Genomic DNA, 11,449 nt, shown 5'->3' with positions numbered 1-11,449 from the left:
CTCCGGGTCCCTGCTCCGGCTTTTCTCGGGTCCTGCAGCCGAGACCCCCAGGCCGATCCTCACTGAGACACGCCCCCCTCCCCCTCCGTCTCTCTCCAGCGGGAATTCCGGCGCTCTGAGGTCCTCTGAGAAGGGGTCCCGGGAGCAAGGGGGTCTGTGACTCGGGGCAGCCTCTATCCCGACGGCTGGGGCACTCTGGGGCCGGAGGGGAAGGCTGGGGCGCCAGGCCGAAGCTGAGGTCTATCCCTGACCGGGGTTTGAGCCTGGGTATTGAAGTTGTGTGTGCATTTTGAGATCTCTGCGCGGACAAACAGTGGTCCTGGGAGCCGGGAATTCAGGGACCTGCCAGGACATGGGCTGAGCATTGTGATTCTCACTCACTCATTACTGTCCAGTGGGAACTGACCCATAGCTGACCCTCCAGTGGGTTTTCAGAGGCAGTTAATCGCGCGGGAGGAGATCGTCCATCCTTCTCCCGCAGAGACTGTAAGTCACCTGGTCTTCGGTGGTAGGGGGCTGTGCGGCCAGCCCAGAGGCAGCGAGAACCCACCCTCCCTGCGAGGGAAAGCGGACATCAGTATCATCACCTTCCTCTGGAACTAGCTGGAGAGGCAGCTCCCTCCCTTCACAGTACGTAACAACAGCAAATCACACAGGGGAGACTGTCCATTATCTCGCCTGTTAGCCACCAGCCACCATAGCGCCCTTGTTATTTTTAGCTGCCAGGGCCCAACAATCTGCTTTTATAAGCTCACTTGTGGAAATCATGGAAGAGCTGAGGGCATGGGGTGGGGGGGCGGCAAAGCTTTCTTCTGGAAACTAGTTTTGAGTTTCAAAGTCTAGACCTTGTGTTGCTATAAGTCTCAGGCCTCCCGGTGTGCAGGACCCAGCAGCTCCACAGGATTGATTACAGGCTGAGACCTTGGGAACAAGGTGCCAGGGCTGCCATGGGTGGGTTTGAACAGTTAATCTTCCAGCTGAGTAGTTGCATATGTAACCATTGCACTACCCAGGGACTGGGGAAGTTGTGCAGCCCCGGGCATCCCTCTGACTCCTTTTAGTGGAAAGTGCAGGAGTTTCCCTCCCCAGACCAGTTTCCTTATGCGAGTGTCGAGTGTTGCTGTCCAGACAGCTGCCTAGTCCCTGGGGAGTTGTGCTGCGGGCTCAGGCTCTGCTCCTTTCATGGTTTGACCATCTACAGCGGAATGATGGGCCATGTCCACAGGTGTGATTTATGACCTTGGAAACCTCCTAGAGGCTCAACTCAGTTGGTTCTGACTCCCTGAGTTTTGACAATGACATTCAGTTGACAATGAGTTTTGAGAGCGAGACTGTCACTACTCGTGGGTCAACACAAATGCAATTCTGTTTTTAGGACAGGGGCTCAAAGGCTGACCTCCCTCAGGCCTTCTCACCACTGCACTGTTAGCAATGTCACATTGCAGACAGGTTCTGAGCACCCAGGCCCCAGGCCCCCCCTCCCCCGCTGGCCCATCTGTGGGTCTGAATCTGTTTCCTGCACTGCAGCAGCACCTTTGCATCTGTCACCATCCCCCACCCCCAGGGCTCCAGCCAGGCCCTGCGCTCATGTCATTTCCTTGAGGGGGAGACCCTTGCCCTGCCCATTACCTCTTCTCAGGACATGTCCATTCCTTGTCCCCTCCTTCCTTCTGTCCTGCCCTGGGGCAGGTCTTCTCTGGGGTGATTGCTCTGTCTCCACCACCTTAGATCCACAGTGGCACACGATAGGTGCCCAGTTAAAGTTTGGGCCAGCTCAGCAATGCAAAGCAATGCTGAAAGAGCACATGCTGAATGAACTAGTAAGTGGACTGGCTTCCCACGCAAGGAAGGAGAGTGAGGACCGGTGGGGAGCAGGCTGCAGGCCAGAGTCCATGGAAGCCTTACTGCCCTTGGGCTGAGCAGCAGCGATGGGCCCCTTGCCCTTGAAGGCTGGGGTTGGTGAGCAGGTGACACCAACTGAGCTGAGCAGCTGGACAGTGCATGGCAGCGCCATGACGTGGACCCGAGCTGACCAGCTGGGCAGTGTATGGCAGCTCCGTGAGGTAGAGGTGGACCTGAGCTGACCAGCTGGGCAGTGCATGGCAGCTCTGTGAGTGGAGGTGGACCCTGACCTCTAACTCTGCCTGCCTAGAAGAAGTAAGTCTCTAGTTTGTCCTGAGACCTCCTTCAAGGAGCTCAGGAGAGCAGCCCTTGAGAGGCCAAACTGTGAAATGGACACCAGACCACTCTGGGCAAGGCACTCGCCGGGTTGCTGTGGCGTTGGCACGGGAAGAAAACCATGTAGTCAAAGGTAGTTGGGCTAAAAGAGAAATCCAGGCCATAGGAGACCCACCTGGTCTGGGGCTTGCGGAGCCCCCAGGATGGTAATGGAGGGAAAGGGAAAGGGCTGGGTCAGTGTTGGCCCTCTGGGAAGGAGGAAGAGGCTAGTTCACTGAACCAGGAGGACAAGAGGCCCCAGTCCAACTACCTGGGGAACTGACTGGAGACAAGGCCACAGGCCAGCCCACAGACGGGGCCAGCAGGAGCTGGAGGACCTTGCCCTCCTCTCAGGGCCTGCATGGCTCCAACGTGGTGCACCTGGTTGGCTCTGGGTTGTGGCCCTGCCTTTCTGATACCTGCAGTGTCACCTGCTGGTGGCAAAGGGCCTCAGCACCCAGCCAGTCTCCTTTACAGTTCCCTACCCCTGAGCCTCCCCCCTCTCTGTCATGATTCTCCCCTGGGGAGGGCATTGTCACAGAGATGTCTAGGATGAGATTCCTGGGTGTCAGTCACCCAACAAGTGCCCACTGGAGGCCAGGCCACCACCCCCTGAGAGCACAAAAACCCAGGAAAATGCTCACTAGTGAAAGGGCCAATGCTTTTTAGGCGGTGTGGACTGTGTTTAACCACACTTGTTGAGCAGGTAGGTGAGGGAGCTTTGAAGATACAGTCCTTGGCTAAAGGACACTCAAGACTGAAGGCAGTGCGGGGGGAGGGGGGGTGTGTACAGGGGGGATGGTCCTCAGAATACAGGCTGTGCAAGTGGGGGATGACCCCAGGATGGGGAGCTGCACCGGGAGGGGTGTGTTCTTCAGGATGGGGGGCAGGAAAGGGGAGATGATCTTCAGGTGGTTGGAACCCCAAATATCTGACATGGATGAACCATGGCTTTGAGAGGAAAACCTCAGAAAAATAGAGATGGTCTCTTACTGGCCAGAACAGCTGTTGCCCAGTCTGAGACAGGCCTTGGGAGCCTTGGGGACAGAGGACACAGTGCCCAGGTGGATAGTTCACTGAAGTTCAGTGAGGCGCTTGGTGGGAGGTCAGCAGAGGGCTTCAGAGGGCTTGTGGGCTGGGATCAATTCACAGGGGTGTTGGGGTTTCAGCTGATTCAACTCTGAATCCAGTCATCCTAGGACACCAAGGTGGCTAATAGGGACCTTGTGGTCCACGATTAGGATGGGAAGGGAACGGGGCAGTCCATGGAGGATGGGCAAGGGATGGTCTTATGCTGGTGGTCTTTCTGACATCCCTGGCTTTGAGAGGGTTCCTTTATGGCCCCAGAGCTGGGCTGCAGGGCCTCTCCCAGCCTGGAAGCTCCGAGGCAGCCTGCTGGTCAGTGAGGGGCTGTGGGAGCCAGCAGGAAGAGGCCAGGGCAGCAGTGTGGAAAGCCCAGCGGAGCGTCTCATCAGATGGGGATCTGGGGACAGAGGAGAAAGAGGCTTTGTCCTGCCGCTGGCAGGAGGGACCACGGGAAGGGAAAGGCTGTTCACAGGAACAGAAACCTTTGTGTGAGGGGAAGCGCCCAGCTGGCTGGAGCCCCAGATCCCCTGGGGACCCTCTTAGTGGAGAGAAGGGAGCACCAGAGGCAGTTGGGGCCTGTGGTCAGAAACCTTCAGGGAAGAGAGCCAGGGGAGTTACAGAAGAAAGGTGAGGTCCCAAGAGGTGGTGCTCCATCCTCATCCCACAAGGTCACCTGGGGACAGGTTTTCTGCAGAGAGTCAAGTCTAACCCCAGAGGTCCCCACAGGTGGAGTGGGGAGAAAGGGTTGCAGCCACGTGGAAGGGCTGGCGGCAGGCAAAAGGACGATTTGAGGAAGTTCACTCAGGCCTGCTTTCCCCGCCTCCGCTGAACTGAGAAGGGGCCCGGAGGAAGGGGTTCCGGTTCCCGCACTTCCAGGCCTCGGTGCGCCTCCCCTTCCCCAGGGCAGGCCGCCTGCGAGGAGAGCACGTATGGCGCGGCCCAAGGGCAGGAAAAATCAAACCAGGGCTGGCTGCCTGTCAGCCAATCAAGAAGGAGACGGATGAGCATCGGCCAATAACTGTAGTGAATGCTAATAAGGCTATGACGTCTAGAGGTGGACCCCATTCAAAAAGTAGTTGCTATTGTGGGCAGAGCTGCGCGCGCCTGGCAGGCCTGCTGCCTCCCGGGGCCTCCTCTGGGACGCACGCCACTCAGGGGTGACGGACCCCGATACCGTTCCACGGGGGAACGCAAGGACAGGCCTCTGGACACTCAAGGACAGACGTGGAGACGGACTCCAGGAGAAATCCCAGGGTGGACCCGGGATCCGACTACCGGGCGCACGCGGGGTTAGACCCCGGGTGGGGCGCTCGCCCATGGCCGGGGCCGCTATGGCGGAGCGGGGTCGCGTGCTGCCCACCGGGCCCGCGTCGGGCCTGGGCACCGACGGGCTGCCGCGCGCCTTCCTGGAGAGCCTGCACACCCTCTTCGACATCCTGGACGACAGGCGGCGCGGCTACGTGCACCTGTCCGAGATCGAGTCCCGGTGGCAGGGCGCCGATGCGCGCGAGCTGCCTCACGGCGTGCTCGAGGGCCTGCGGCAGGCGGCCCCGGCCAGCGGCTACCTGACCTTCGAGCGCTTTGTGGCCGGTCTGCGCTCCTCGTTGTTGAGCACCGAGGGCGGCCAGCGGAGCCTGGCGCACGCCCCGGCCCGTGGGGGCGGCCCGGGACCCCGAACCACCGAGAAGCCGCCGCCACCACCACGCATGCTCTTTGCACCCGCGGACGAACCGCGCACCGTCCTGGAGAAGAAGGCTCTGCCTTCGGGCGCGCGACACCCACCAGCGGGTCCCCGGAGCCCGTCGGAGGGGGTGCCGAGGACCACGGAGCATGAGCAGAGGCTGAGCGCCGACTCTGGTGAGTGCAGGGGGCGGGGCCTGGGCTCACCCCCGGAGCGACGGCCAGGAGTTTCCCTTGGGCAGCTCTTCTGGGGGCATCTGAACCTAGAGCGGGCCTGGGAGGACCTGGAGGGACAAGGAATTCCCCAGGATACCCTCAGGAGTCTCACTGTGGGGACCCCCCGGGAAGCAACACCAGCGCCTCCGCTGCCGCATTGAGGGCATCGGACAAGGCTTATGATGTGTAGGGGGATGACCCAGGAGCACCCTCCGACTCAGCGGGCCGGGAGCTGGTGTGGCCAGAGGGAGGCTTCCACCAAGCGAGCGGGGACTCAGACTGTGCGTCCTTCAGTCCAGCTCAGATGACCCCAGGACCTGACCCCAGTTTCAGGGACAGGACAGTGAGGACCCCCCTGACAGTAGTACCAGCCCCTGGGGCTGGAACCTGGGCTCCCTGCTGGCTTCGCTCCAGTTGGCAAGGCTAGAGTACAGCTGAATGGCCCCTCTCTGCACTTGGACTTGAGTGCCCAAGTCGAGAACAAGATTCGCATTGTTATGGACCCACCCAGCTGCCAAGTACCCTCCAGCCCCCAGCCCATTCTGCACAGCTGCCCCACCAGGTGCAGTCGGCCACTGTGGGCCCTGTGCTGCCCACCAGTGCAGACTGGACCTCTGTCCCACCTCTGCCATGTCCCCAGCACAGCCTGCACCTCTGTGCTCTGTTTCCTGCCGTCCTTCCGGTGTGAGCTGAGTGAGCAGCCGCATTCCAGGCTGGGGGCTTCCAGGGGTAGCTGGCCAGTGCCTCCTTGCTGAGGGGAGTGAGCCAGGTGGAGGCGGGAGTCTGAAGGCCCTGGTGTGCTATGTGGCTGTCACTGTAGCTCCTGAGGGCCATGCATATGTCCAGTGCCCACCAGAGGGCACACTCACAGGGTGCCCAGAACAGGGCCTGAGGTGCTTGATGGTGCAACAAGGGCTTCAGGTGCCAGACCTGGCACTCCAAGGGCCCCAACTCCAAGGATGGAAAGTACCCCTTCCACACAGCTTCCCACTCCCTGCCCCAGGGGTCAGTCCACCTCCTTTCTCCCCACTGTGAGCTTGGTGGACATCACAGGCTACCTGGAGTCCAATAGAGTGATCCTGCAGAGTGTTCCATAGATTCAAGGTGCACAGTGTCCTGTGGGTGCAGGCGATGCGTCCCCACTGATGCAGGCTGTCCAGTGCCCATAAGTAGGACTGGACCTCCAATGCTGGTGACTCACCCTGCGCAGTTCTGGTTCTGCCAGCAGAGGGCGCAGGATTTGCCCTGTGGCCCTTCCCAGTGTCCAGCGGCCCCACGTGTTCCAGGGATCCTGCAGACCTGGGTCTCCCTGCCACTCAGAGGCATGAGCCCAGCCCTGCCCCATGGGCAGTAGCAGGCTTGAACAGGAACTTGGGGGCCTGCCTTGTCCGGCTGGCCAGACCAGGGAGGGATTCTCTAGCCTGCCTATCTGGCTTGGCAGGAAACCAGCGTGGCCACCTGGTGGGAACTCTGCCCTGCCCTGGCCTGTGTGTCCACCTCCTGCCTCACCCACTGGCCTCTGCACCTGGGCCCCAGGGCATGGTCTGGGAGGATGACCTTAGGCCTAGGACTGGGCTGCAGCCTCCCCTGAGTGTGTCCGCTCCACTCACCCCTGCATGGACCCCCTGCCTGGGGGATCTGCACACACAGCCCCCGTTCTCCATGGAAGCCTAGCACCCAGCACAAACTCGCCTATCCAGGTGGGGGCCCCTCAGTTCTTTCATTGTGCCCACCCCCTCCAGCTCCTGTCCCTGCACATTGAGACACTAAGGTGTGATGGTAACACAGTGTGCATGGGAATGAATCGTCCTGCACCACCCTATGCTCCCCCCATCACCCCCACTCCTAGCTTCATGGAGGGTGGAGTCCTTAGAGGGCTCTGTGCAGGCAAGGGGGTGCAGGGGATCCTAGGTGTTCCCCCACACTTCCCTCCTCCCTTACAGCAGTGGTACAGCCTCTGCGGGGTGCCCTGAAAGGTGTGGGTGGTGAGGGTGTAGAAATCAGCTAGCTGGAGCCCCATGCTCTCTGGGCTGCTTGTTGGGGGAGTAAGTAGACCACTGGCCACCTCTTTCCCAGAACTGTTATGAACTCAGCCGTGTGAAGCTGTAGCAGATAGGTGGGTGCTGAGCCCAGAGGCACGTGTGGGGGTCTTTGCAAGCCTGGGGCCTGAGAGACTGGGGTGGAGCTGGGGTGGGACCTGAGAGGCCGGGGTGGGGCCAGAAAAGAGTCTGTGGTTCCTTCTCTACCACAGTCAATGTTGATGGGTGGGGTCCTGCAGGGGAAGCAAGGAAGGGGGCTCAGGTTGGGTAGGGCGGGGCTGAGCGTGTGCTGCTGTCCAAAGTGAGCCAGGCCACACCTCTCTGCAGGTGCAGTGTCCTGCAGGGTCTGGGAGGTGGATGTGGGGACCACTCGGCGAGCCCCTAAAGCCCGCGAACATCGGAGGCACACCATCACCAATGGCGTGGACTGCGACCTGGTGAGTGGGCTCTTTCAGCTGTCCTCAGTGAGGGGCAGGCCCAGTCCCCCAAGGCTGGGCCCACGGTTACTGGGAGTTTGTGGTGGAAATCAGGGCAGGGCCAAGCGCCTCTCTCCAGACTGAAACATGGAAGGGTAAGACTGGTTTTGGGGAAAAGGCAGGTTAGGGTGCAGCTCGGTGGGCTTGGGCCCCTCCTGAAGACCATCTGCCCAAGTCCCTTCCTTAGGCTTCTCAGCCAGCCTCCACCCTCACTGGGTTCTCGCTGCAGACAGCCAGGCCCCTGAGGCCAGGAAACTGAGCACAGGGACAGCAGAGGGGCTGAGGGGCCAGACATCTTTACAGGGTGAGCAGCTGTACAGGTGTGTCTGCAGGTTAGCACTGTTGTGCACACCTGCATGTTGTGCCTTTATGTGTCCACACTGCAGTCCCCTGTGCATACAGGCGGTAGTCTGTGCGTGTGGGTTAGGCATGTGCACAGGTATGTGACAGGTGTGTGACAAGAGTGTGCTGGGCATGTGCACACACGAGTGATGGGTGCCTGCTCGGGCATGTGCTGGCCGTGTACACCCATAACTGATGAGCGTCTGTCCACGTGCAACAGACACATGTGTGCACACATGCATGACAGGCGTGCATTTATTGCAGCTGAAACAGCTGAAGGAGCTTGAGCAGGAGCAGGAGGTGTTGGTGCAGGGCCTGGAGCTGATGGCGCGCGGCCGAGACTGGTACCAGCAGCAGCTACAGCGCGTGCAGGAGCGCCAGCGCCGCCTGGGCCAGAGCCGGGCCAGCGCCGTGAGTGACACTGCGTCACCGTATGACACACGCATGCGTGGTGTTGGGCCCGCCCCCAGGACCCGCCCCCCAGGACCTGTCCCCAACACCACTGACCTATCCACCCCCACCCCCTGCAGCAGCACTCACAAAGGCTCTGAGCACCAATCTGGGGGACAAGAGGGACCCTTTTGAGACCCCTACCTGGCACAGCTCTCTGACCACCAATCTCACATTCCTTCCAGGACTTGGGGGCTGAAGGGAGCCCCCGCCCACTGGGGCGCCTGCTGCCCAAAGTGCAGGAGGTAGCCCGGTGCCTGGGGGAGCTTCTGGCTGCCGCCTGTGCGGGCAGAGATGATACCCCCTCAGAAACCCCCGAAAGAGTGAGTGCCCGTGATCTGGAAGGGGAGGGCTCCCGTGCCTTGGCCCGAGGCCATTCCTCCCTGATTGTGCCCTCCCACAGGCTCTGCCCACCTCCTCGGGAGCCCCGGGGGCTCCTTCACCCTGCGTGCCCCCCTGGCCACAGCAGACCATCCTCATGCTGAAAGAGCAGAACCGCCGCCTCACCCAGGTGAGCAGTGGGGAGGGGCGAGGCGGGTCAGTGTGCTGGGCACTGAGCATCGCCCCACCTGCCCCTTGCCTCGTAGGAAGTTACGGACAAGAGCGAGCGCATCACCCAGCTGGAGCAGGAGAAATCGGCCCTCATCAAGCAGCTGTTCGAGGCGCGCAGCCAGCAGGAGGCCGGACCCTTGGACTCCACCTTCATCTAGCTGTTGCCAGAACAGCCACGTGGACGTGGACCTGCCACGGGCCAGCCCCTTTGCTGTATCCCCCCCAGTCCGGATAGCCTGGCTGTCCAGCCCCACTCAGACAAACCTGAGGCTGCTATGCCACGGAAGAGGAGTCCCTCCTCCGCCACCTGGACTCAGGCAGCTCCACCTCCATGTTTACAACTGTGCTGTCCCCATACCCTGAGCCTGGGATCCAGCCCAGGTCCTTAGTAAAGGTACTGTCACACCAGGCTGCACTCCTGTCAGTGACCGGCAGAGGGCATGAGGCAGTGTGGAGCCAGGCCCTTTGTTGGGATCCCGAGGACCTTGCTCAGATGTGGGGCAGGATGCTGGCTGGCATCCTCGTGGGACTGGCCTTGGGCCAGTTTCCTCATCCCAAACCAAGGTGACACAGATGAAGTGACAAGCAGAAGCGACGCGGGTGGAGGGGTAGGAGACCTTGGGGGGCCCAACCAGCACTTGTTTCACTGAGGGCGGTGGGAGGCCTCAGGGAGCTGGTGCATGACAGCGGAGGCTGAAGGTGCACCTGGCTACAGTGGAATGCACTGGGCAGGTTCCTGGAGCAAGGCAGAGGGGGGAGGCTCTGAGCCAGCCTGGGCCCCTCAGATCTTGCACGGGTCTGCAGCTAGGACCCTGGGGGTGACCTGGAAGGGTTAGAGGCCTGCAGGATTCAGTTCCAGAAGTGTCTCCCCTGTTGGGCTTCCAGTCCCAGGACTGAGCATTGCTGGAAAGGATTGCCCCTCGAGGGGTGACTGCCTGGGCCATCTGAGCACCCCTACCTAGAGGGATTTGAGGTCTGGGGTCCTGCCCAGTACTCCCTCCCCTACCAACGCCACACCAGGTTTGGGTGCTCACTTCTTTCTCCTAATGACAGAAAAGCAGAACGTCCAGGCTCAGGAGGACCTCCCTGGGGTCCCCACCACACCTGAGTGGCCACCAGCAGTGGGGTGATGGCCCACAGGCCTAGACGACAGGAGGAGCCTGGAACCTCTCAGGTAATGGGAGTTCTGGGGCATGTCCCAAAGTCAGTGACCCGGTCATGGTGCCAGTGTGCAGCAGGACTTGTGTTCTGTGTCCCTACAGCCCCAGGAGACATGTCAGTTGGGCAGAAGGGGCTCGGCTCATATTGACCGTTGTCAGTGCTCTCAGCCTCCAAGGTGGCACCAGGCCTCCTGGGGTGGGGTGGGGGGTCTTCCAGGGCCTTCCCTCTGTCTCAGGTCTGCAGCTCTGGGCCCAGCTCACAGATGCGGGTCAGGGTGAGTGTCTGGGAACCTCCCAGGTCCCCTCTTTCTAGGGGGTATCCTCTTCCAACAGCTTTTTATCTCAGAGCCAACGACGGCTCTAACACTGAACCTGCAGACCTTCGTCAGCCCCTCCGGTGACTACACCAGAGCAGGGGCACCCCCTTGTACTGCCACTTCATCAGGCTGGAGCCCCCCTCGCTTCACTAGGCCCACTCCACCAACCCCCCACTCCAGGCATGAAGTACAGGGGTGCCCTGTCTGCAGGGCCCAGCCATCAGACCGCCTGAAATTTTCAGACCCAGAATTTTCCATGGTTCTGAGGAAGCTCATCCTGTAGAAAATGGCTTGGGGACATTTGCTTCATTGTTTTTTCTTAGATCTGTGAGAATTTTATTATTGTGGCAAAATATACATATCATGGAATTTGCCATTTCAGTCTTCTTTTTTTTTTAACAGACCATATAATTTTATTAAAGCAGCATCAAAAAATATGGGCCGCATCACGGATTTGCGTGTCCTTGCACAGGGCCGTGCCAGTCTTCTCTGCACTGTTCCAGTTTTAGTAAATGTGCTGCCAAAGCGAGCATGCATTTTTTTTCTTTATTTTTTTTAGCTGATATTGGAACGAAAGTTTACAGAAAACTTGGATGTCCATTCATTCATTGTTGCACAATTTCCTTTCTCCCCCTGTCCCCCCCCATCCAATTTGCTATGCACTTCTTATTCTGGGCTGTTGTCATGCAAATGATATCTACTAATATTTCTTTAAAACAATTCTTTCCCTCATCTACTTAAAAGCAGGGTTCATTATTTATTCCCTCTTTTCTTAGTTTCTACCCAAACCGCCATGTTAGTCCTGTTTTAAAATAGTGGCATTACATAGTATTTGCCCTTTTGTGACAGATATCTCGCTCAGCATAATGTCCTCCAGAGTCACTCATTTTGATATTTTATGAGTTCCTTGTTTT

At 59.6% G+C, this 11,449-nt stretch overlaps 1 protein-coding gene across 1 annotated transcript; it reads left to right on the top strand.

Annotated features, from left to right (window-relative positions):
* Positions 1 to 4,619: 4,619 nt before the first annotated feature.
* SAPCD2 (suppressor APC domain containing 2) lies at positions 4,620 to 9,216 on the top strand. The gene is made up of 6 exons (XM_006900593.1): positions 4,620 to 5,160; positions 7,566 to 7,675; positions 8,321 to 8,467; positions 8,692 to 8,827; positions 8,944 to 9,017; positions 9,094 to 9,216. Exons 1-6 carry the CDS (start codon positions 4,620 to 4,622, stop codon positions 9,214 to 9,216), a joined length of 1,131 nt encoding a protein of 376 aa, XP_006900655.1.
* Positions 9,217 to 11,449: the final 2,233 nt, after the last annotated feature.

Source organism: Elephantulus edwardii, unplaced genomic scaffold (genome assembly GCF_000299155.1).
Source record: "Elephantulus edwardii isolate Elephantulus edwardi_28Jun2011 unplaced genomic scaffold, EleEdw1.0 scaffold00289, whole genome shotgun sequence".
Taxonomy (NCBI): Eukaryota; Metazoa; Chordata; class Mammalia; order Macroscelidea; family Macroscelididae; genus Elephantulus; species Elephantulus edwardii.
The sequence above is the reverse complement of the archived record's forward strand: the minus strand, read 5'-3'. Positions and strand labels throughout refer to the sequence as shown.

Excerpts from the sequence above, each read along its gene's own strand:
- SAPCD2 (XM_006900593.1), top strand. The coding sequence starts at position 4,620 with ATGGCCGGGGCCGCTATGGCGGAGCGGGGTCGCGTGCTGCCCACCGGG. Across the intron at positions 7,676-8,320 it reads ATGGCGTGGACTGCGACCTG|CTGAAACAGCTGAAGGAGCT; the intron begins GTGAGTGGGCTC and ends CATTTATTGCAG. Across the intron at positions 8,468-8,691 it reads GCCAGAGCCGGGCCAGCGCC|GACTTGGGGGCTGAAGGGAG; the intron begins GTGAGTGACACT and ends CATTCCTTCCAG.